This window comes from Heterodontus francisci, chromosome 19, assembly GCF_036365525.1.
Source record: "Heterodontus francisci isolate sHetFra1 chromosome 19, sHetFra1.hap1, whole genome shotgun sequence".
Taxonomy (NCBI): domain Eukaryota; kingdom Metazoa; phylum Chordata; class Chondrichthyes; order Heterodontiformes; family Heterodontidae; genus Heterodontus; species Heterodontus francisci.
The window spans coordinates 37256089-37279641 of record NC_090389.1 but is presented as its reverse complement, the minus strand read 5'-3'; the positions used below and the strand labels follow the sequence as shown (position 1 = coordinate 37279641).

The window sequence follows — 23553 nt, the reverse complement described above, 5'->3', positions numbered from 1 at the left end:
GCGCATCAACACTAGCAGAATTTCTTATCCATATGTTACATAAGTTTCTAAATTCACTTGAAAAAGCCCTTCAAAACACTCCTACAGGGGATGCAGAGACCAAATGGGCCCACATCAGCCATCTATGACTCAGCAATGACGACCTATGGCAAACGTGTGAAGCAGAATGCAGCCTGGTTTCAATCTCACTTTGAAGAGCTGGAACCTGTCATAGCCGCTAAGCGCATTGCACTGTTGAACTACAAGAAAGCCCCGAGCGAGTTAACATCCGTAGCACTTAAAGCAGCCAGAAGCGCTGCACAAAGAACAGCCAGGTGCTGCGCAAATGACTACTGGAAACACCTATGCAGTCATATTCAGCTGGCCTCCGACACCGGAAACATCAGAGGAATGTATGATGGCATTAAGAGAGCTTTTGGGCCAACCATCAAGAAGATCGCCCCCCTCAATTCTAAATCAGGGGACACAATCACTGACCAACGCAAGCAAATGGACCGTTGGGTGGAGCACGACCTAGAACTGTACTCCAGGGAAAATGTTGTCACTGAGACCACCCTCAATGCAGCCCAGTCTCTGCCAGTCATGGCTGAACTGGACGTACAGCCAACAAAATCGAAACTCAGTGATGCCATTGATTCTTTAGACAGCGGAAAAGCCCCTGGGAAGGACGGCATTACCTGTGAAATAATCAAGAGTGCCAAGCCTGCTATAATTTCAGCACTGTACGAACTGCTTTGCCTGTGTTGGGACGAGGGAGCAATACCACAGGACATGCACGATGCCAGTATCATCACCCTCGATAAGAACAAGGGTGACCGCAGTGACTGCAACAACTATCGTGGAATCTCCCTGCTCAGCATAGTGGGGAAAGTCTTCGCTCGAGTCGCTTTAAACAGGCTCCAGAAGCTAGCTGAGCGTGTCTACCCTGAGGCACAGTGTGTCTTTCGAGCAGAGAGATCCACCATTGACCTGCTGTTCTCCCTTCGCCAGCTACAGGAGAAATGCCGTGAACAACAGATGCCCCTCTACGTTGCTTTCATTGTTCTCACCAAAGCCTTTGACCTCGTCAGCAGACGTGGTCTCTTCAGACTACGAGAAAAGATCGGATGTCCACCAAAGCTACTAAGTATCATCACCTCATTCCATGACAATATGAAAGGCACAATTCAACATGGTGGCTCCTCATCAGAGCCCTTTCCTATCCTGAGTGGTGTGAAACAGGGCTGTGTTCTCGCACCTACATTTTTGGAATCTTCTTCTTCCTGCTGCTCTCACATGTGTTCAAGTCTTCAGAAGAAGGAATTTTCCTCCACACAAGATCAGGTGGCAGGTTGTTCAACCTTGCCCGTCTAAGAGCGAAGACCAAAGTACAGAAAGTCCTCACCAGGGAACTCCTCTTTGCTGACGATGCTGCTTTAACATCTCACACTGAAGAGTGTCTGCAGAGACTCATCAACAGGATTGCGACTGCCTGCAACGCATTTCGCCTAACCATCAGCCTCAAGAAAACAAACATCATGGGACAAGATGTCAGAAATGCTCTATCCATCAATATCGGTGACCACGCTCTGGAAGTGGTTCAAGAGTTTACCTATCTAGGCTCAACTATCACCAGTAACCTGTCTCTCGATGCAGAAATCAATAAGCGCACGGGAAAGGCTTCCACGGATATGTCCAGACTGGCCAAGAGAGTGTGGGAAAATGGCGCACTGGAATGGAACACAAAAGTCCGAGTGTATCAAGCCTGTGTCCTCAGTACCTTGCTCGACGGCAGCGAGGCCTGGACAACGTATGACAACCAAGAGTGACGTCTCAATTCATTCCATCTTCGCTGCCTCCGGAGAATCCTTGGCATCAGGTGGCAGGAACGTATCTCCAACACAGAAGTACTCGAGGCGGCCAACATCCCCAGCATATACACCCTACTGAGCCAGCGGCACTTGAGATGGCTTGACCATGTGAGCCGCATGGAAGATGGCAGGATCCCCAACGACATATTGTACAGCGAGCTCGTCACTGGTATCAGACCCAGCGGCTATCCATGTCTCTGCTTTAAAGACGTCTGGAAACGCGACATGAAGTCCTGTGACATTGACCACAAGTCTTGGGAGTCAATTGCCAGCGATCGCCAGAGCTGGTGGGCAGCCATAAAGGCGGGGCTAAAGTGAGGCGAGTCGAAGAGACTTAGCAGTTAGCAGGAAAAAAGACAGAAGCGCAAGGGGAGAGCCAACTGTGTAACAGCCCTGACAACCAATTTTATCTGCAGCACCTGTGGAAGAGTCTGTCACTCTAGAATTGGCCTTTTAGCCACTCCAGGCGCTGCTTCACAAACCATTGACCAGCTCCAGGCGCTTACCCATTGTCTCGCGAGACAAGGAGGCCAAAGAAGAAGATGATAAATGAATGTTGTTGAAGCCGTCTAAATCTATGTGCAAGGATTGCTCATTTTTGCATGTATAATTATAATAATTGTGTGGATGTGCATGCGTTAGAAGCATGACAAAGCATCGTTGCAGCAAAAGTATTGGTTAGATGAACATGGTTCTGATATAAAACTGTACAGTAAGAAATATATTTTTGCCACTTTTGCATAAGCCTATTTTTGTTGTGATAGCAGGAAGACAGAAAAAACACACGACTCAGTACATTCCTAAGTCACGCAGATCAATGGAAATGATAAGGATGGCTTCCTCCGTGTCACACCCGATCCGTACAACATTGGAGAAGTGTGACTCTGTCTAAAACCACGACTGGAGCAGCACCACAAATATAGCTAACGCAGACAATAATATTACTGCCGGGAACTCGGGATGTGAGTTAGTTGAACATGAATTATTTTAAAGTCAAAAACAAACAAGTCTGAATTGAATAGCAGTGGCGAAGGTTCACACGTTGAATCGCTTGTGTGTATGAAACTTTTCCTTGGAAAGAGAAGCAGAGTTAACGTTTCGGGTCAGTGACCCTTCGAAATATACATTCGATTGTGCCAAATCTGTGGCTTGGTACACCAGTACAATTTCTCAAAGTCTTTCCACTCTGGATCAAATTTTAGAAGTTTCACATCAAAGCTATGCTAATCGAACCAATATTTTTTGCCGCCCTTATGCTTTATCGTGCTTCTAACTCAAGCGCACCCGCACAATTACGATTATAATTATGCAAGCAAAACATAACGAGAAATATGTGTCCTTGTGACAGTTGTCTTCAGCTGCATTTTTGTTATTATGGCATATAGAAAAAATAATTAAAAACCTATTTTCTAATGACGCCTTCTGTATCAAAATACACATTGATGCACGCATTGCTTCTTTAATTCATGGTCAGGGCACAGGTTGAGTTGACTGCACTGAAGTTTACTCATGTCACTGTTCCCAGTGTTTGCAGCGTGCGCGCCGCTGTCTGCCGACCTTGAGTCTCGCGGCCCGGTTTGGGCGGGGCGGGGCTGACGTCAGCGGATGGCGCCATGTTGTGCGTCTCACTCAGTGCCGGACCCACTGACTGGCGCGGGGGGGAACTTTATCTGGCGGTACTCTAGTTCCCGCTAACTGGCGCGGGGGGGACGGTTTCAGTTGCACCTCTAAGATGGAGCCCGAAAGCGTTTTGGAAGCTTTGGCAGGTCAGTGGCTTCGGACGATTAGTTATTGGTGATTTCTGCCTGCACCGGGCAGTAATCTGCTGTTGACAGTGGGCTGGAAAACCTCGGCTTCCCCTTACCCGCGCCCCCCCTTGATAACTGGCGCTCTGTCTGTTTCCCCACCAGCAGATTTCGAGAAGAAATCCAAGAAGGAAGTGTCGTCGCTGTTGGACCAGTTCCTTTGTCATGTCGCAAAGACGGGAGAAACCCTGTGAGTGAGTGTGTGGGGTATGCGGGGGAGGGGGGAGTTGGGCAGGGAACTGAGGCCAACTCTCAGTCCGAGTACTGGGCTCGGGTTTGAATCTCTGCGGGATGTGCTTGGCCTGACTTCGCCCTGTCGAGCAGTTTGGGTTGGAGGAAGGCAGCGCGAGTGTTATAAGCGGCAGGATTACTTTCAGTTTAGCTCAGGACCTGAGAGTCTCGGGTTTGAATTCCACTCGGAAATCTCATTTTCCCAGGTAAATAACAAGGGCATGATATCATGGGATGGTGGGAAAGGGGGTGGGTGGAGGGGAAGTTTGGTGGACCGAGGTGTGTGTGTGGGGGTTGGGGGTTGAAGGTTGGTGGGGCGGGGGTGGAAAGGTTGGTGGCCTGAGGGGCGGGGTGTGTGTGTGTGGTGTTGGGGGGGTGGGGGGTGGTGGTGGAAAGGTTGGTGGCCTGAGGGGCAGGAAGGGGGCTTGGGACGGTGTGGTGGGGGGGGGGGGGGGGGGGAAACGGACCTGGCCCGAGGGGCAACCAACAGAGAGAGGGGGTGGTGGCTCGAGGGTCAGGGCAGGTGGTGAGGCCCAAGGGGCGGAGGGAGGGAGAGGTGGCACAAGGGGCGTAGGTTACCCAGCGGCTGGGAGGGGGGGGGGGGTTGAAGAGTGACAGAAGGGGCATGGGACGGAGTTGGTGGCCGGTGGTGGGGCAGGATGGGCAAGGGGTGGAGGGGAGGGCGCGGTGGCCCGTGGGGTGGAGGGCGGCTTAGCTGGTGGCAGGGTCGGTGGCCCGAGGGGCAGGGGTCGGGGGGATGGGGTAGGCCGAGGGGCTTGGGTTGATGAGGGGGGTCGGTTGAGTCCCGGTTGTCATTTTAATCTGTATAGACTTTAGCCTCTACTGGCTGTTTGATAGGGGAACAATAACTATCATCCAATGCAAACAGATGAGATTTGCGCTTAAAGCCGACTACCAGTCTTTGTGGAAAAATTCCCTTTTCGGCTGATTCTTATTCCCCACATAAGAGAATCAACTGGCAGCCTTGGTGTAGCAGGATGCACTGAAACACTTGTCAACAGGAGACGTTTCCAGAATCGAGAATTGTGTCCAATTGTGGAGCAGAAACGTGAAACATATTTTGAAATATAAAGAGTTTGTGTTGATGGCCTTTTAAGTGGGTTAAGAAGTTAGTTTCCCAAAGGGGTTAAATCAGCTCGGGCTTCCCCGTCCCAAGTTATAAATATTTTAAGTGAGAACCCCAAATCAGTGTGTTTTTTTTTAAACTGGCTTTGTGTCTTCAGTCTGGTTATAAATTACACAGGAAATGGAGGTCAATGGGAAGCCTTTGAACTTTATTTCTCTTTCTCTCGCCTCCCTCGGTCCTCGGGGCCCGCCTGAAGCTTGAACTATTTGAGGGGAAACCTGTAAAACAAACTTGATGGATGGTTGAATGATTTAAACTTGAATTCATTACTCCCTCCCCGGGGACTCTACTCGTTGAACCAAATAGGGGCCTCAGCGAGCGGGTTAGACGCTGGGATGAAATGCCCGGGCCGGGCTGTTCCGCCCCCCCCCCCGGGCCGGATTTGCCTGAACTTTTTCCCGAGGATGCCGTGGGCTTCGGCTCCTTTCGTTGGGCCGCTGTTGCTGGGCCCGGTTGCTGGGAGGGAAAGCGCTCTCTGTCTCTCTCTTTCTCTTGTCTCCGCTCTCAGCGCCACCGTTTGTGTCACACAGGATTCCGGGCCTAAAGCGAGGCCTGAAACTAGTATTTACATTTTAAAATGCGACGGAAACTGCGGCTTCTGCTCCCATGTAAACTCCCGGTCTGTGCCGGGGCCGTGTGAGGTGAAGGCCACAGCAGGAGGGAGGAAGCCATGGGCCGCGACTTCTGGGCACATTGACGGAGACCGAACCGCAGCCCGGGCTCCGGCTCCCCTTGCCCCGGGTTTGGGTTCAGGCCGGATACCCAGCCCTTGTTGAACGGGGTGGCCCGGTGCCGCATTGCGCAAACGCCCCGATTTCTAAACCCGCCAGAAAATGTTCCGCGCTGGTCAGCTGCATGTGGCTTCACTGTTGGTAATTTTCTAAGTTCAGTATCCATGCTTCCTTCACTGGCAACATCTCAAACACATTCCGGATGGACAGGGGCACAAGATGGCCTTACCGCCGAGTTGTTTTGAAAGATTGTGCGATACTGTATTTTATAGATTCACAGCAAATCTAGGGTTTGTTAGGTTATTTTCGCTCTTCTATCGAGAAGCAATAAAATATATATATATTTTTTTGTTTCCTGAGTGTTTTGAGTTGGAAGCTTCAATTTGTATATTAAAGATTTGGGTATCTTTAGGATTCATTTGGTCTCTGCAGGAAATCTGGCATGTATTTGCTAATCATTTTTTGTTTACATTTAAATTAACTTTGTTAGTTTTAAAAGTGCAGACCATGTTGTGTGGACACCATTGGAGGGATTGTTGACCTCATGTGAGGAAGCAGGATTATCGATTCAAGTAGGAGCTCTAATAGTTTGATCAGAACAATCTAACTATTGATAATTAATCTTTCTCACTGGCTCAGATATATGCCTAACTTTCTTACTGTTCGCAATACAGCGTGTTTTCATGAAACCTGGCAAATATTTCATGGATGAATTTGTATTCTTTTGCCTTAAAACAACTGAAGTCTGCTAACTCGGAAGCAATGCAGCATAAGAGTAAAATGGGTACATTATTTTCTACGTTGTTTTTGTCAGTGTAGGTGAGGAAAGATTAGGGTAAGTTGCCTACAGGGGTGATGGTGAGCAGTAATAATCATTTATTAGATATTTGGGTTTTAGGTATTGAGTCGGTAACCCTGTTTTCTGATCAGGACTTGAAGTGCTTTGTGCCTCTGACCCAGGGTGGATGTGGATCCAGTTCACTTTAGAGCTTGGTAGATTGTTGGACTTGTTACAAAAAATTACGTTCGATTTGCCTTGGATTTTAAACACGTCCCATGTCTTTTTGTGGAACAAAGCTGGTGGTTAATGTTGCTTGGTTTTCAATTATTTGGTGTCATCTTGTTGCAGTTGATAACCCTTTGGTCTATTAAATCTGAAGTTTGCCAATTGTAATCCCACTGTAGCATTTGACATCTTGGTTAACATGCTGTACATAAAATGAAGTGTCATAGTGACACCTGTCAGTCTAAGTGGACATTGAAGATCCCATGACACTTTTTTTCAGGAAGAACAGTGAGATCTGTGTTGTGGCCAAACATTCTTTCTCAACCAAAATAGATTAGCTGTATTGTAGTAAGATGTCATACTTGATTTCTGACTTAGTTGATTTCACCTGTACATTGGTCCAAGTGCAAGTGTCCGCTTCAGTGCAGTCTGAACAGCAGTCGAGGGAAAATTGACCTGGAACCTCACTCCTAATTGCTATCCAGTAAGCCATCCTGCAAAGTGTGCATTTTAGGAAAGACAGGATTAGGCTTATCTGCTAATGGTGTCTGTAAACCTCTCCGGGAGAGCAAGGTGAGGAGAGGAGGTTAGCACCTGCTTTATTGGCAGACTTAAGGGACATTTGAGAGTTCTTGTAAGGCAGTTAAAGACATTGTTTTGAACATAGTAAACACCAATATTCAGGTATTCCCACATGCTAACATGTCTCCGGAGAGTTTCAGCTTTGCACCTGAGCAATTACACTGCTATTTCATAGAATCACTGAAAGAATCAACACAGGAGGAGACCATTCAGCTCATCGTGCCTGTGCCAGCTATTTGCAAGAGCTATCCAACTAATTCCATTCCTCTGTTCTTTCCACATAGCCCTGTAAATGTTTTCCCTTCAAATATTTATCAAATTAATGCCTCTGTTGAAAAGTTTCCTCATGTTACCTTTAGTTCTTTTGCCAATTTCCTTAAATTTTTGTCCTTTGGTTACTGATCCTTGTAACCCTGGAAACAGTTTCTCCTTTGCTCTGTCAAAACCATTCATTATTTTGAACATCTCTGTTAAATCCTGCCCTTAACCTTCCCTGCCTTTAAGGAGAACAGCCACAGATTGTACAGTCTATCCTCATAACAAAGGTCCCTCATCCCTGGTTCCATTCTAGTAAATCTCTTGTGCACCCTCAAGTTTTGACGCCCTTCTTAAAATATGGTGCCCAGAATTGAACACCGTACTCCAGCTGGAGCCTAACAAGTCTTTTATAAAACTTTAGCATAACTTCCTTGCTTTTGTACTGTTTGTTTAACAGCCTTCTCAATTTGTCGCACCACCTTGAAAGGTTGGTCCGTATACACCCCAGGTGTCTCGGTTCTTGCACCCTTTAAAATTATACAATTAAGTTCATGTTGCCTCTCCTCATTCTTCCCACCAAAATGCGTCACTTCACACTACTGCTTGAATTTTCATCTGCCATGTGTCTGCACATTTTCAGTATAGTCCTCCTGAAGTCTGTTATCTTCATTGTTTACTACACTTCCAATTTTGAAATTATACACCCAACTTTGTATACATAAGTCCAGGTCAGTAATATATTAAAAAGAGCAGTGGTCTTAATATTGACCCCTGTGGCACACGACTGTAAACTCCGTTTCGTCTGAAAAGCAATCATTTTCCAAGACTCTTGTTTTTCGTCCCTTAGTCAAATGTGTATACATGCTGCCACTGATCTATTAATCTTATGGGTTTTAGTTTCGCTAAGAAGTCTATTTAGGGCAACTTCATCAAAGTCCTTTTGAAAGTCCGTATACACAACATTAACCACATTACAGCCATCATCCCTTTCTATTACTTGCTCAAAGAATTGGATCGTGAGTCAAACATGATTTGCCTTTAACAAATCTGTGCTGACTGTCACTCATTCGCCCCCATTTCTCCAAATCCCTTTTAGTCTGTCCTGGATTATTGTCTCTAAAGTTTCTTCACCACCGTTATTAGGCCGATTGACCTGAAGTTGCCAAGTTTATCCCTTTTCCTCTTTTAAATAGTGATGTCACATTTGCAGTCCTCTGGTCCCACATCCAAGGAGGATTGGAAGATTGTGGTCAGAGCCGCCTCAATTTTTACCCAGACCACCCTCAATGAACAAAGAACAGTACAGCACAGGAACAGGCCATTCGGCCCTCCAAGCCTGCGCCAATCTTGATGCCTGCCTAAACTAAAACCTTCTGCACTTCCGGGGTCCGTATCCCTCTATTCCCATCCTATTCATGTATTTGTCAAGATGCCTCTTAAACGTCTCTATGGTACCTGCTTCCACCATCTCGCCCGGCAACAAGTTCCAGGCATTCACCACCCTCTGTGTAAAGAACTTGCCTCGCACATCCCCTCTAAACTTTGCCCCTCTCACCTTAAACCTATGTCCCCTAGCAACTGACTCTTCCACCCTGGGAAAAAGCTTCTGACTATCCACTCTGTCCATGCCGCTCATAATTTTGTAAACCTCTACCATGTCGCCCCTCCACCTCCGTCGTTCCAATGAAAACAATCCGAGTTTATCCAACCTCTCCTCATAGCTAATGCCCTCCAGACCAGGCAACATCCTGGTAAACCTCTTCTGTACCCTCTCCAAAGCCTCCACGTCCTTCTGGTAGTGTGGCGACCAGAATTGCACGCAATATTCCAAGTGTGGCCTAACTAAGTTTCTGTACAGCTGCAACATGACTTGCCAATTTTTATACTCTATGCCCCGACCGATGAAGGCAAGCATGCCGTATGCCTTCTTGACTACCTTAACCACCTGCGTTGCCACTTTCAGTGACCTGTGGACCTGTACGCCCAGATCTCTCTGCCTGTCAATACTCCTAAGGGTTCTGCCATTTACTGTATACTTCCCACCTGCATTAAACCTTCCAAAATGCATTACCTCACATTTGTCCGGATTAAACTCCATCTGCCATTTCTCCGCCCAAGTCTCCAACCGATCCTGCTGTATCCTCTGACTATCCTCATCACTGTCTGCAACTCCACCAACCTTTGTGTCATCCGCAAACTTACTAATCAGACCAGCTACATTTTCCTCCAAATCATTTATATATACTACAAACAGCAAAGGTCCCAACACTGATCCCTGCGGAACACCACTAGTCGCATCCCTCCATTCAGAAAAGCACCCTTCCACTGCTTCCTTCTGTCTTCTATGACCGAGCCAGTTCTGTATCCATCTTGCCAGCTCCCCTCTGATCCAATGTGACTTCACCTTTTGTATCAGTCTGCCATGAGGGACCTTGTCAAAGGCTTTACTGAAGTCCATATAGATAACATCCACTGCCCTTCTTTCATCAATCATCTTTGTCACTTCCTCAAAAAACTCAATCAAATTAGTGAGACACGACCTCCCCTTCACAAAACCATGCTGCCTCTCGCTAATAAGTCCATTTGTTTCCAAATGGGAGTGAATCCTCTTCAGTAATTTCCCCACCACTGACGTAAGGCTCACCGGCCTATAATTTCCTGGATTATCCTTGCTACCCTTCTTAAACAAAGGAACAACATTGGCTATTCTCCAGTCCTCTGGCACCTCACCTGTAGCCAATGAGGATGCAAAGATTTCTGTCAAGGCCCCAGCAATTTCTTCCCTTGCCTCCCTCAGTATTCTGGGGTAGATCCCATCAGGCCCTGGGGACCTATCTACTTTAATGCTTTGCAAGACACCCAACACCTCCTCCTTTTTGATAATGAGATGACTGAGACTATCTGCAGTCCCTTCCCGAGGTTCATCATCCACCAAGTCCTTCTCCTTGGTGAATACTGATGCAAAGTACTCACTTAGTACCTCGCCCATTTCCTCTGGCTCCACACATAGATTCCCATCTCTGTCCTTGAGTGGGCCAACCCTTTCCCTGGTTACCCTCTTGCTCTTTATATACGTATAAAAAGCCTTGGGATTTTCCTTAATCCTGTTTGCCAATGACTTCTCATAACCCCTTTTAGCCCTCCTGACTCCTTGCTTAAGTTCCTTCCTGCTGTCTTTATATTCCTCAAGGGATTCGTCTGTTCCTAGCCTTCCAGCCCTTACGAATGCTTCCTTTTTCTTTTTGACGAGGCTCGCAATATCCCGCGTTATCCAAGGTTCCCGAAACTTGCCAAAGTTATCCTCCTTCCTCAGGAACATGCTGGTCCTGGATTCTAATCAACTGACGTTTGAAAGACTCCTACATGTCAGATGTTGATTTACCCTCAAACAGCCACCCCCAATCTAAATTCTTCAGTTCCTGCCTACTATTGTTATAATTAGCCTTCCCCCAATTTAGCACCTTCACCCGAGGACGACGATTATCCTTATCCACAAGTGCCTTAAAACTTATGGAATTATGGTCACTGTTCCCGGAATGCTCCCCTACCGAAACTTCGACCACCTGGCCGGTCTCATTCCCCAATACCAGGTCCAGAATGGCCCCATCCCTAGTTGGACTATCTACGTATTGTTTCAAGAAGCCCTCCAAGATGCTCCTTACAAATTCTGCCCCATCCAAGCCCCGAGCACTAAGTGAGTCCCAGTCAATTAGGGGAAGTTAAAATCACCCACCACTACAACCCTGTTACCTTTACATCTTTCCAAAATCTGTCTACATATCTGCTCCTCTACCTCCCGCTGGCTGTTGGGAGGCCTGTAGAAAACCCCCAACATCGTGACTGCACCCTTCCTATTCCTGAGCTCCACCCATATTGCCTTGCTGCACGACCCCTCCGAGGTGTCCTCCCGCAGTACAGCTGTGATATTCTCCTTAACCAGTAATGCAACTCCCCCACCCCTTTTACATACCCCTCTATCCCGCCTGAAGCTTCTAAATCCTGGAACATTTAGCTGCCAATCCTGTCCTTCCATCAACCAAGTCTCTGTAATCGCAACAACATATTTCCAAGTACTAATCCAAGCTCTAAGTTCATCTGCCTTACCTGTTATACTTCTTGCATTGAAACAATTGCACTTCAGACCACCAGTCCTGCTGTGCTCCACAACATCTCCCTGCCTGCTCTTCCTCTTAGTCTTACTGGCCTTATTTACTAGTTCCCCCTCATTTATTTCACTTGCTGTCCTCCTGCTCTGGTTCCCACCCCCCTGCCACACTAGTTTAAATCCTCCCGAGTGACGCTAGCAAACCTTGCAGCCAGGATATTCGTGCCCCTCCAGTTTAGATGCAACCCGTCCTTCTTGTGCAGTGACTGAAGATGCATCCCATCCAGACTGGGTGACTTTTCTATTGTGAGGACTGCTAACTTTTTAATTACATCCTCTTTATCTATTTTTTACTGTATCCAGTATTGCTCCTGCAAGTTATTTATTTACATTGATGCTTCATTTCTTCACTAAGATTTTGCTTTGAGCAATGTTTGTAAGAAACAGACGGGATGATACATTATAGCGAAATGTACAATACAAGACAGAGCATTTGGCAATATTAGCCATAAAAATAGCTTTTTAGCATTCATGCTTTAGCAAGTGTCAAACTAAATATCAATCACCATACGATTACACTGGTCCAATAAACTATTTTGTTTTTGGGGCTTTGACTTATCCTGTTATTCTGCTTAAGCATCCATGTAACTTTTAAATTCAGTTTTCTAATTGTGCTATTTTTGTCACAGGCAGGTAATATTTTGGCTTGTTACTGACCATTTCAGTAACTTTCTCATTCTGTGATCTAAACCCAACCTGTAATAACTTGTGTTAGCTATGCCATCTTTAAACTAGCATTTGGGCAGGTCTGAAGTGAATCACATGACCTACATTATAAGCATAATCCCTGGGTGTGACGAGAAACCTGCAATCTTGTGAATAGAATGTAAAGTGGATCATTTAAGGAAGACATTGACTTTGTTTGATAAATGGTAGGTATATTTCATGATTAATTAGTTCTCTTAGGCTCATTGCATGACTTGCTAGGTAAATACACTATGTTGCAATGGAATTGGACACCAGCAAAGTCCCAAATTCTTTTCTGTATGCTGCCCACTGTAGCTCCCAGCAGAACTTTGTCGGCATTTCACCGATATGATCTGTTTCAAAGTGCATATTTATTTACTGAGAGCAGCTTTGATTGTCATGAAGAGTTGGCTCACAGCCTTTTTTTAGCCAGATGGTCATGGCCATTACTAGCTGTTTACTGAAATGACAAGGAAATGTAGGAGTTGCACGTATGAAGTTAATTTTGATGTTTCTTTGCTCCACCCGTGAGTGCAAAATGGAATATATAGTCTCCTTAATAATTCTACTTTAAAACTTCCCCCATGTTGCCCATAATTTTCTTCTGTATTTGGCCAGATAAATGATATCTGGTGATGAATGCTGCTGCTGATTTCTCTCAGTAAGTACAGACTGAGTGGATGGTGAGAAAAATAAGCTGTTGCTTGGAGCTAGATTTTTTTTTTTAAGTTTCCCTTTTTAAGTGTGGTCTTTTAGACAAATGTCATTTTCTTTCAGTCAATTTATAGACACCAGTTCTTGCGTTAGTAAATGGTCAAACTTTCAATGTCGCCTAAAGGAGAAGGTCAACTCAAGTTTCCTACCTTGTATGTTTTTTTAATCAGCTTCTGTGATGAATGTGTTTGGCGTGCTAGCTGCTAATTAATGCATTGGATCCCTGTAGAGTTGCACCGATAAGTGGACCCCAGTCTTGCCCACTACTGTTGATTGCAACCTGCTACTTGTGTGATTTTAGCTAATTGCCTAGCTAGTTTAACACCTGCCCTATAATACTGTGTCATCTTTGTTAAGAGCCATAAATGTTACATTTTATCAAATGCATTTTATAAGAACTCCATCAAATTACTGATGCAGGGTTACATTTCAAGCCATGTCAGGTATCCTAATAGTTGATGACTCAATGATACCTCCCAGTCAGTGTTTTCCAACTATGTGCCAACTACCAATTAGAAATTTAGCTTTTCTGACTTAGAAAAAAAATTCATTCGTAGGATGTGGGCATCATTGGCAAGGCCAGCATTTCCTGCCCAACCATAATTGCCTTTGAAGGTGGTGGTGAGCTGCTGCCTTGAACCACTACAATCCATGTTGCATAGGTACACCCACAGTGTTGTTAGGGAGGGAGTTCTGGATTTTCTTCCAAAGAAGGAATGACTGTTTCCAAGTCAGCATGGTCTGTGACTTGGAGGGGAGCTTGCAGGTGGCGCTGTTCCCTTGCGCTGGCTGCCCATGTTCGTTTAGGTGTTAGAGGTTGCAGCTTTAGAAGGAGCCCTGTCAAGTTGCTGCAGTGCATCTTGCAGATGGTACACACTGCTGCCACTGTGTACTGGTCGTGGAGGAAGTCAGTGTTTTAAGGTGGTGGATTGGATGCCAATCAAATGGGCTTTTCTGTCCCGGGTGGCGTTGAGCTTATTGAACGTTGGAGCTGCACTCTTCGAGGCAAGTGGAGAGTATCCCAACACATGCTTCACTTGCACCTTTATAGATGGTGGACAGGCTTTGGGTAGTCAGGAGGTGAGTTATTCATCACAGAATTCCCAGCCTCTGACCTGCTCTTGTAGTGACTGTATTATGGCTCGTCCAGTTCAGTTTCTGGTCGGTGGTAGCCCCCGGAATTTTGCCAATGGTGAGGGATTCAGCAATGGTAAAGCAGTTGAATGTCAAGGGAGATGGTTTGATTCTGTCTTTTTGAAGGTCGTTATTGCCTGCCACTTCAGTGGCGCAAATGTTCGTTGCCACTTATTAGCCCAAGCCTGAATGTTGTCCAGATCTTGCTGCATGTAGGCACGGACTGCTTCAGTATCTGAGGAGTTGTGAATGGATCTGAACGCTCTGTAATCATCAGCAAACATCCTCACTTCTGACCTTATGGGCAGAAGGTCATTGATGAAGCTATGCAGATGATTGGGCCTAGGACACTACCCGGAGAAACTACTGCAATGATGTCCTGGGGTTGAGATGTTTGGCCTCCAACAACCACCACCATGTTCCTTTGTGCTAGCTATGACAGCAGCTAGTGGAGCATTCTCCCACCATCCCCCAACCCCGATTGCCATTGACTTCAATTTTACTCTGACTCCTTGATGCCACGCTTTGTCAAATACTGTCTTGCTGTCAAGGGCAGTCACTCTCCCCTCTGGAATTCAGCTCTTTTGTCCATGTTTCAACCATTCCCTTAATCAGATCTCGAGCCAAGTGGCCCCACTGGAACTCAAATTGATAACGGGGAGTGAAACTACGTAAATTGCTCTATTGGAGAGCCGGCACAGACACAACTGGCTGAATGGCCTCCTGTGCTTTGGCAATTCTGTGATTCAGTTGAGTACATTGTCAACAGTATTCGGTTGCCTCTGCAACTGAAGTCCAGCAACGCAGTCGTTACTATTTTCCAAGTTCTTCCATCACCATCTTGCTGCTGAACAGACTTGTGTTTTTGGGGAAAAGTGGGTCATTAGTTGAAGCAGAGGAAGCTGTCTTGCTATGAGGACATACGAACATACAAATTGGAGCAGGAGTAGGCCACTCGGCCCCTCGATCCTGCTCCGCCATTCAATAAGATCATGGCTGATCTGATTGTAACCTCAACACCACATTCTTGCCTACCCCCAATAACCTTTCACCCCCTTGCTTATCAAAAAGCTATCTACCTCTGCCTTAAAAATATTCCAAGATTCTGTTTCCACCACTTTTAGAGGAAGAGAATTCCAAAGACTCACGACCGTCAGAGAAGAAAATTCTATCATCTGTCTTAAATAGGTGACCCCTCATTTTTAAACAGTGACCCCTAGTTCTAGATTCTCCCACAAGGGGCAGTGTCCTTTCCACATCCACCCTGTCGAGACCCCTCAGGATCTTGTATGATTCAATCAAGTCGCCTCTTGCTCTTCTAAATTCCAGTGGATACAAACCTAGCATGTCCAATCTTTCTTAGTAAGACAGGCCACCTATTCCAGTTATTAGTCTAGTAAACCTTTTCTGTACTGCCTCCAACGCATTTACATCCTTCCTTAAATGAGACCAGTACTGTACACAGTATTCCAGATGCGGGTCTCACTAATGCCCTGTATAGCTGAAGCATAACCTCCAACTTTTGTATTCAATTCCCCTTGCGAAGTGACAATGAACTAGTGGGATTAGTTTAAGATTGCAGTTTAAATGAGTTAGCATGGACACAATTGGTAGAATGGCAGCCTCTTGTGCTCTAAACCTTCTTGGTTTTAAGTGCGAAATCTAATGAATTATCTTCCTTTTATATCCTTGCATTAAATAAGAAATTGATCATTTTCCATATTAAATAATTCAGTCTTTCCTTCTGTACTTGACTACCCCATTTGGTATTACAAAAAAGCTCATGAAAATTCCTCACAATTCAACACTTTGTCTCTACTTTCTTTGAAGTTTCCTGTCATGTTCCATCTGGTACCCTAGTGGATCAAATTTGCACCAACCTCATGTTCCAGGAGCACCAAAATTGTGACTGGACCTATCTTTTTGAAATATTGTTATAACTTCTTAAATGCAGTTCTATCCACTGCTGTTATCTAACCAGGTTTCAGAGATAAAAGCAAAATACTGCAAATGCTGGACATCTTAAATAAAAACCAAAGTGCTGGATATTCTCAGCAGGCCAGGGAACATCTGTAGAGAGAGAAGCAGAAATAACACTAATCTGAAATGGTAACTTTCAGGTTCTGATGAAAGGTCAGAGACCTGAAATGTTAACTCTGCTTCTCTCTTCACAAATGCTGCCTGACCACCTGATCTCCAGCACTTTGTTTTTATTTTAGGTTTAAGAGTTGTCAGTTGTATCTAAATGTTCTATGAAAGTACATGCCTGTGGTAATTCTAACATAAAATGAAGAAATTCCATGCATGCCTTGTGCTTCATATCTCTGATTTGACTTTCCTAAGAACATAAGAAATAGGTGCTTGAGTAAGCCTTTGAGCTTGCTCCACCATTCAGCAAGAACGTGGAAGCCTTCCTATACTATATATTCCTGTGTCCCTTAATTCCCTTAGTATCCCAAAATCTTTCGACCTCTGTCTTGAATATATTCAACTAGCATCCACAGCTCTCTGGGGTAAAGAACTCCAAAGCTGCGTGATCCTTTGAGTGAAGAAATTTCTCCTCGTCTCGGTCCTAACCGGCCGACCCCTTATTCTGAGATTGTCACCCCATGTTCTAGGTTCCCCAGCCAGGGTTAACATTTTCTCAGCATCTACTCTGTCAAGCTCCTTAAGAGTTTTATATGCTTTAGTTAGATCACTTCTAATTTTTCTAATGTTACAACCGATCTCTCCAGTCAAAGCCCCCAATCAAAATATACGATTTTAATTGTGGTGGGAGCGACGCACTGATAATTCAATCCCGTTGCTCCAAGGATCGCCTGACATATCGTTTAAAACTTGCCAAATTCAAAGACCCAGCCAAATTGTACAGTCTATTAATCCCCGAATGAGGCTAACCAAACCAGGTGTCTTTAAATCAACAAATTAACTTTGTTTAAGAATTTAGTTCTTTTAATTATTCTCATTTTTCTATTTTTAAATGTTCAGAGTCCTTGCAGATTTACAGTCCAAAGTTGTTCCAAGTCCTTGCAGAATGTCAACAAGACTTGCAAACGCTTTCAATGGAATCAAGCTGATTTGAGCTTTTGAGGGATAAAAGATTGTCATGGTCTAACTTCCCTTTCTTCAATTTAAATTACAAGAGATCACTGTCTTGGCTTGACTTTTTGAATTTTGAGAGCTAATAATTAAACAGACAAAAATCCTATTTCCTTCAGTTTAAATGGTTGAGAGCTCTTTTTCAGTGCTGACACCGCAGCTGTCTGTGTCTTGTCTCTGTGTTCAGTTAGGGCAAATTGTTTTCCACTGCCAGTTCAAAACTGTATTGTAACAAATGTATCACATCAGGCTCACTCCCAGTGGCTGTTTCCATGGTATTGAGCATACACCCTTTGAATCGCAGTCTCCAAATGGCTGTTTCTAAGACAATGAAAATGCACCTTCCTATAACTCCTAAGGCTTGCTGGCTCTTAAAGCAATGCTGATGCCTTGCAAGCCTTAAAGGCAAACTGCATGTTTTGGAAAAAAAAGTACAGGATCATGACACTAAACTCCAGGGAATATAGGCTCAATCGCTCCTCATAGGACAATCCTCTCATCCAAAGAACTAGTAGAGTCAACCTTTGTGGTAAAAGGGAGTGTTGGCCCATTAAAGATGAATGCAGACAAGACAATAGTTAGTAAGGAAATGACTGAATTTTTAGTGATTATCGCTTCTTTGCCTCCCAGTCACAAATCACTTAGTCCAAAACCTCCCAGTATATTATTTCAGCTGTAAATTAGAACTGTACTAAAAATAGTATTCTCAGGATGTTAATTCCAAGATTCTGCTTCAGGTTGAGCATTTTTCTCATAGTTGCTACCTATCCCAGGTTGTTTCAAGTTCGAGCACAATCTAAAATTATTTATTTTTGAAGTAGTTGCGGATCACCGTTCCCATTTTTCATTGAGAAAGCTTAAAAGGAATTCTGCGTTGACATCAGATTAGACGCCATGACATTTTTGTTTATTTTCTATTTTTCTTTCCTCTGAAAGAATTAACTCACTGGAGTATTGTTCTATAAGTGCAAATTTATCTCTGGTACCTAATCCAAATATTTATTCCTAGTACTGATAGGCTTTTGGATTGTGGAAGTCACATTGGATACCAATCTTTGATTCACTGGATGTTGGTGGAAACTATTTCTCAGCAGAATTCCCTGGATAATGGTCAGGAGTATGAACCAGGGCTAATTAAATTTATCATTACCCAGTTGGAAGTTTGGCTGAAATCAGCGAAGTGAGCACAGACTGAGGATCTGTACCACACCAGATAGTGCATTATCTCATTGGAAAAGTTAGAGTCCCTTATTTAGCCCATGCGATAAACATTTTCTAGCCATATGTGTCTGAAGTGTGTGCTTCCAAGCTTGCTTCGATTAATATTGACCAAGTCCTCATTTTTGATTTCCACCCAACTCGAGGGGAGGTGAGAGTGACCGCCCTTGACATCAAGACAGCATTTGACTGAGTCTGGCATCAAGGAGCCCAAGCAAAACTGGAGTCAATGGGAATTGGGGGGAAAAGTCTCCACTGGTTTGTGCGAGATAAGACTCCAAGGAAGATGGTTGTGGTTGTTGGAGGTCAGTCATCTCAGCCCCAGGACATCACTGCAGGAGTTCCTCAGGGTAGTGTCCTCGGCCCAACCATCCTCAGCTGCTTCATCAGTGACCTTCCCTCCATCATTAGGTCAGAAGTGGGGATGTTCTTTGCACAATGTTCAGCACCATTTGCGATTCCTGAGATACTGAGGCAGTTTGTGCCTATATGCAGCGAGACCTGGGCGACATTCAGGCTTGGGCTGATCAGTGGTAACTAACATTTGTGCCACAGAAGTGGCAGGCAATGACCATCTCCAACAAGAGAGAATCTATCCATCTCCCCTTGACATTCATTGGCATTAATGATCGCTGAATTCTTCGCTACCAACATCCTGGGGGGGCGGTACCATTGACTAGAAACTGAACTGGACAAGCCATACAAGTACTGTGGCTACAAGAACAGGTCAGAGGCTGGGAATGCTGTGGCAACTAACTCTCTTCGACTCCCAAAGGCTGTCGACCATCTACAAGGCACAGGTCAGGAGTGTGATGCAGTACTCTACATGCCTGGATGAGTGCAGCTCCAACAACACTCATGAAGCTCAACGCCATCCAGGGTAAAGCAGCCCGCTTGATTGGCACCCCATCCACCACATTCAACTTTCATTCTCTCCAACACTGACGCACAGTAGCAGCACTGTGTACTATATACAAGATGCACTGCAGCAACTCACCAAGGCTCGCTCGACCATACCTTCCAAAGCTCTACCATCTGGAAGGGCGAGCAGCAGGTGCATGGGAAGACCACTACCTGCAAGTTCCCCTTCAAGCCACACACCATCCTGACTTGGAGCTATTTTGCCGTTCCTTTACTGTCGCTGGGTCAAAATCCTGAATCTCCCTTCCTAACAACACTGTGGGTGTACCTACACCACATGGACTGCAGTGTTCAAGAATGCAGCTCACCACCATCTTCTTGAGGGCAATTAGGGATGGGCGATAAATGCTGACCTAGCCATCGATGCCCACCTCTCTCGAAATAATTTTTTTTAAAAACCTTGTGTTTGTGTTCTCCCAAAGCAATGTAAACTGATAAGCTAATGGGTGTGCAAGAGAACAGTATTTGACTGTTTTGATCTCTTTAATGAAAAGGCGTCACATCAGAAAAATTTGGTTTTCAGAGAAATTTGAAACTGTTAATGTAGAGTTTCAGCTGCTAATCTGCTCTGACTGTGCACCATATGGTGACATGAGTCCCGAAATAACTTTTTTTTTTACACTTTCTGTTGACTTTTGTCTTTTTAAAACAAGTGGATCACAATTTTATAGGTGTCAATCCATAACTGATTCTTACCCCTTCCTGGTGAGGTAATTAAACATTTTCAATTTGAAATGAATCTCAATTGAAGAACCATCAATTTCTCAACTTGAAATTTATATGTGCACAATGCTAAGATGGTGAGTTGAATTTGAATATTCTGAATATAGCTTTGTAATATGAAGAGAAAATGCTGGAAAAACTCAGGTCCGGCAACAGCTATGGAGGGAGAAACAGAATCATGTTACAGGTTGATGACCTTTCATCATAATGGTAAAATGCTGTTACCTTTTCACCAATGACTGAAGGAGAGACCTGAGTTTGAGTTCTGTTACTGCGGAAAGTAAAAACTGGGTATGAGAAACTATTATGCATGAAGAGCATTGGGTGAAGGATATTTGGCATATGATGCAAGACCAACATCATTGTTTCAAGTATCATGTCTCTTTCTCTCTTGAAATGTTTCTCTCCATTGTGCTATTGCTGTCTTTCCATTGATCTATTTTTCTATATATGTATATGGAGGATGAAGGCATGGAAAATCATTACAGCAGTAGTGAGGAAGATATTTGAATAGAAGTAAGTGATAATTCAAATTTAGGAATAAACAGTCTTAGCAATAGACCGAGGGGTTTGCAGCTTTGTTCAGGTTGCGCAGGATGTTTTGTTCAAGTTGAGCAAACACTTGGTGTGAGGACATAATTTTTATTTCTCCAACAGAAAAAAACAGTTTCCAAAGCTCTTTTTTTTTTCAAAATGACTGCTGTCTAAAGTACGCTAACTGTTAACTTGGGAATCATTGAATTGTTCCATCAGTATTCCTGCTTCATTGTAAAATCAACATGCATTAATAGATTGTGAAATTGCAATCGAGGAAGAATAGTTATTGCCAGCAAGCTTGCCAATGTGGGGTGGTGAGCTGCCTATTGGTGGTTGGGACAGCTGTAGACACTTTGAAGTGTGCAGCAAATGAATATGACCCTTTTTTTCCTTTATTCGTTCAGGGGATGTGGGCGTCATTGGCTAAATTTTCAAAACATTTATTTCATTGGCTTTTTATGTGTGTATATATAAATATATTAAACGCCCATGGATTTTTAAAATTGGTGTATTTCAGAAGAGTGAGGAATTGTCGAAGTTCTTTTGATCAAGGGTTTTTTCTTCAACTGTATTGGCATCTAGTACCTTGTTGGTACTCGTGTATAAAATTTGACAGTTAGTGTTAGTTTCCATAGCTAATGGTATTCCATCACATCTGAGCTAGATCCTGTTCTTACTAGACAGCTATGCACGGCCACTTCTGGTCGTAATGCAATTCCATTAGAAATGGGAACTCAATTTTTCCCATCCAACCTAGGGACATTGAGGCCAGTCAGAATATTACAGTTAAAACCGACCTTTGGTTGGACCATGAATCTCACCTAAGATTTTCCTAAACTGTATATCTGAGCTGTTCAGGTAAAAAACACTTTGGGGGAAAATGCTGACAAAAGCTACTTCAAATGTAAAACTACTGTATATCCTGGTTGGTACCAAGCATTATGGCACAAACAGATTGTTGTAATAGCTGTAACAACTTCACTTGGAAATATGTTTTTAATGATGTAGATTAGTGATTTTAAAAACTGGTGTTCGGACTGTAATTATTGTCCCAACTTCTGAAGAAGATTGGCACCACCCAAAGGAGGACATTGCTGGCAAATACAGAAGGTAATGACAAATGGGTAGCAATGAGGATCCTTTCTCTTAGCTCTTCAGGCCCAGGGATTCTAGGATGAAAGCCATTGATCTCAATTGAATTAGAGCTGCGAGTCCGAAGCTATGATTTGGAATATTTTGAGAATTGAAACTTTCTTTTCACTGGGGCATAGAACTAAGTTATTAGAGCACTATAATCTCAATGGGAAATTTCAGCAATCTCATTGGAACTTGGCTTTTTTTAAATGTGGCACAAAATCCATTATTTTAAACTTGCTTGCCATACTCTTTGCCTGCAGCAGGCCAGTTTGTAAGTTCTTGGGGATTCCAGTGAATTTTTGTCATATCTATGATATCTCCAAAATAAACTTTCTCCCCTGCTCAGTATTGGGAACTTTGCTCAAATAGCATGCTACTCTTGTTTTAAATGGACACTCAGACTCTAGCACAAGCATGCAATATAATTTAAGCAGGAGACCTTGAATGCAATTTTTTGGTTTAGTGCTGCAGTTGTGCCTATGCCAGATCCTCCTCATGGCTGAGGCACTTGCATCTTAATTTAGGGACATTTTAATACTTCACCACCCCACCCCACCATTAACTTTCAAAGCAGTATATACAGGTTTTACTTGTGTTGACTTGTATTGGGTTTATGAAATCGTCTGGCCTTTATCCTATTTAGGATCAAGTAATTGATTCAATTCCTAAGCCAGACAAATCCAATTTGTTTTTTTTTTACCCTCCCATCTAGTCCCAATGATGTGTCTTGGCTGACTGGGTTCTAAAACATAGACCTTTTTTACAGTAATTTTGTCTTTAATTGACATTTTTCAGTTTAATATTTCGGCAGTAAGTGACCAGTGGAGAGTCCTATTTTTTTGGCCTTTTCCTCGGATGCCAGCATCAACATAAATTGACAAGCAATAATTGCTGCACCTCTTCATCTGAAGCATAATTCTTGTGTTCTTGCATTTGGCTAATTGGTTAGTCTGTATGTTCCATTCAGGCATTCGTCAGCTGGTGCCTGGGAGGTGATCTATGCTTTCTAAGCCTTTGCTCAATTACAAAGGCAGAGCTGGACTCCTAAAAGGATCTTGTGTTTTGTTGCAGTGTAGTTATATACTATCCACGCACAGCGTGCTCCTGTCTAGATGCAGTCTTGTGGTGCTCAGATCGAGTGTACCCCTCTTCCCCACCCAAAAGGCTCCCCTTCAGAGAAACACAGCCAATGTTTTTCTATGGATATTGGGGTCTGTGGCAGCTGTCAATTGGTGGTTTGCCCATTAAAGCCCAAAATTACATTTGCTGAGGTGTTGATCAGGTGGTGGTATCTCGTTCAGGCTGTCAGCATTAGATTTCTCGGGGACATGGGACAAAGCTTTACAAGGGATTCTTCAGTCATAGTCATCTCCCTCTCAGTTCATAATGTCAGGATGGGGTTTTCAATTCTGAGAAAAATGAGTAAGAGGCAATTGACATTCCTTCCATTTACGTGATGCTCCTTGTGGCTTGCAAATTCTTGCTGTTTGCTGGTGTGATAGTTTTTTATTCATATCTTCTCGGGAACAATGCTGTGCTTCTTGACCATGCATTGCATTAACAAATGGAGACTCATGTCTTTATTGTCTTGGGACATGATGTGGCTAA

General features: G+C 44.1%; 1 protein-coding gene across 3 annotated transcripts in view; it reads left to right on the top strand.

Moving 5' to 3' along the window:
- The first annotated feature begins 3470 nt into the window (after positions 1 to 3470).
- LOC137380020 (serine/threonine-protein phosphatase 4 regulatory subunit 2-like) overlaps positions 3471 to 23553 on the top strand; it is a 66679-nt gene continuing 46596 nt past the window's right edge. Inside the window, exons 1-2 of one of the 3 annotated variants that reach the window (XM_068051501.1) lie at positions 3471 to 3616; positions 3764 to 3845. In XM_068051501.1, the coding sequence (XP_067907602.1) occupies positions 3583 to 3616; positions 3764 to 3845 (116 nt within the window). In that variant the 5' untranslated portion in view covers positions 3471 to 3582. Of the gene's footprint in view, positions 3617 to 3763; positions 3850 to 23553 lie in introns of all 3 variants that reach the window. The other 2 variants (XM_068051499.1, XM_068051500.1) reach the window with 2 other exon arrangements.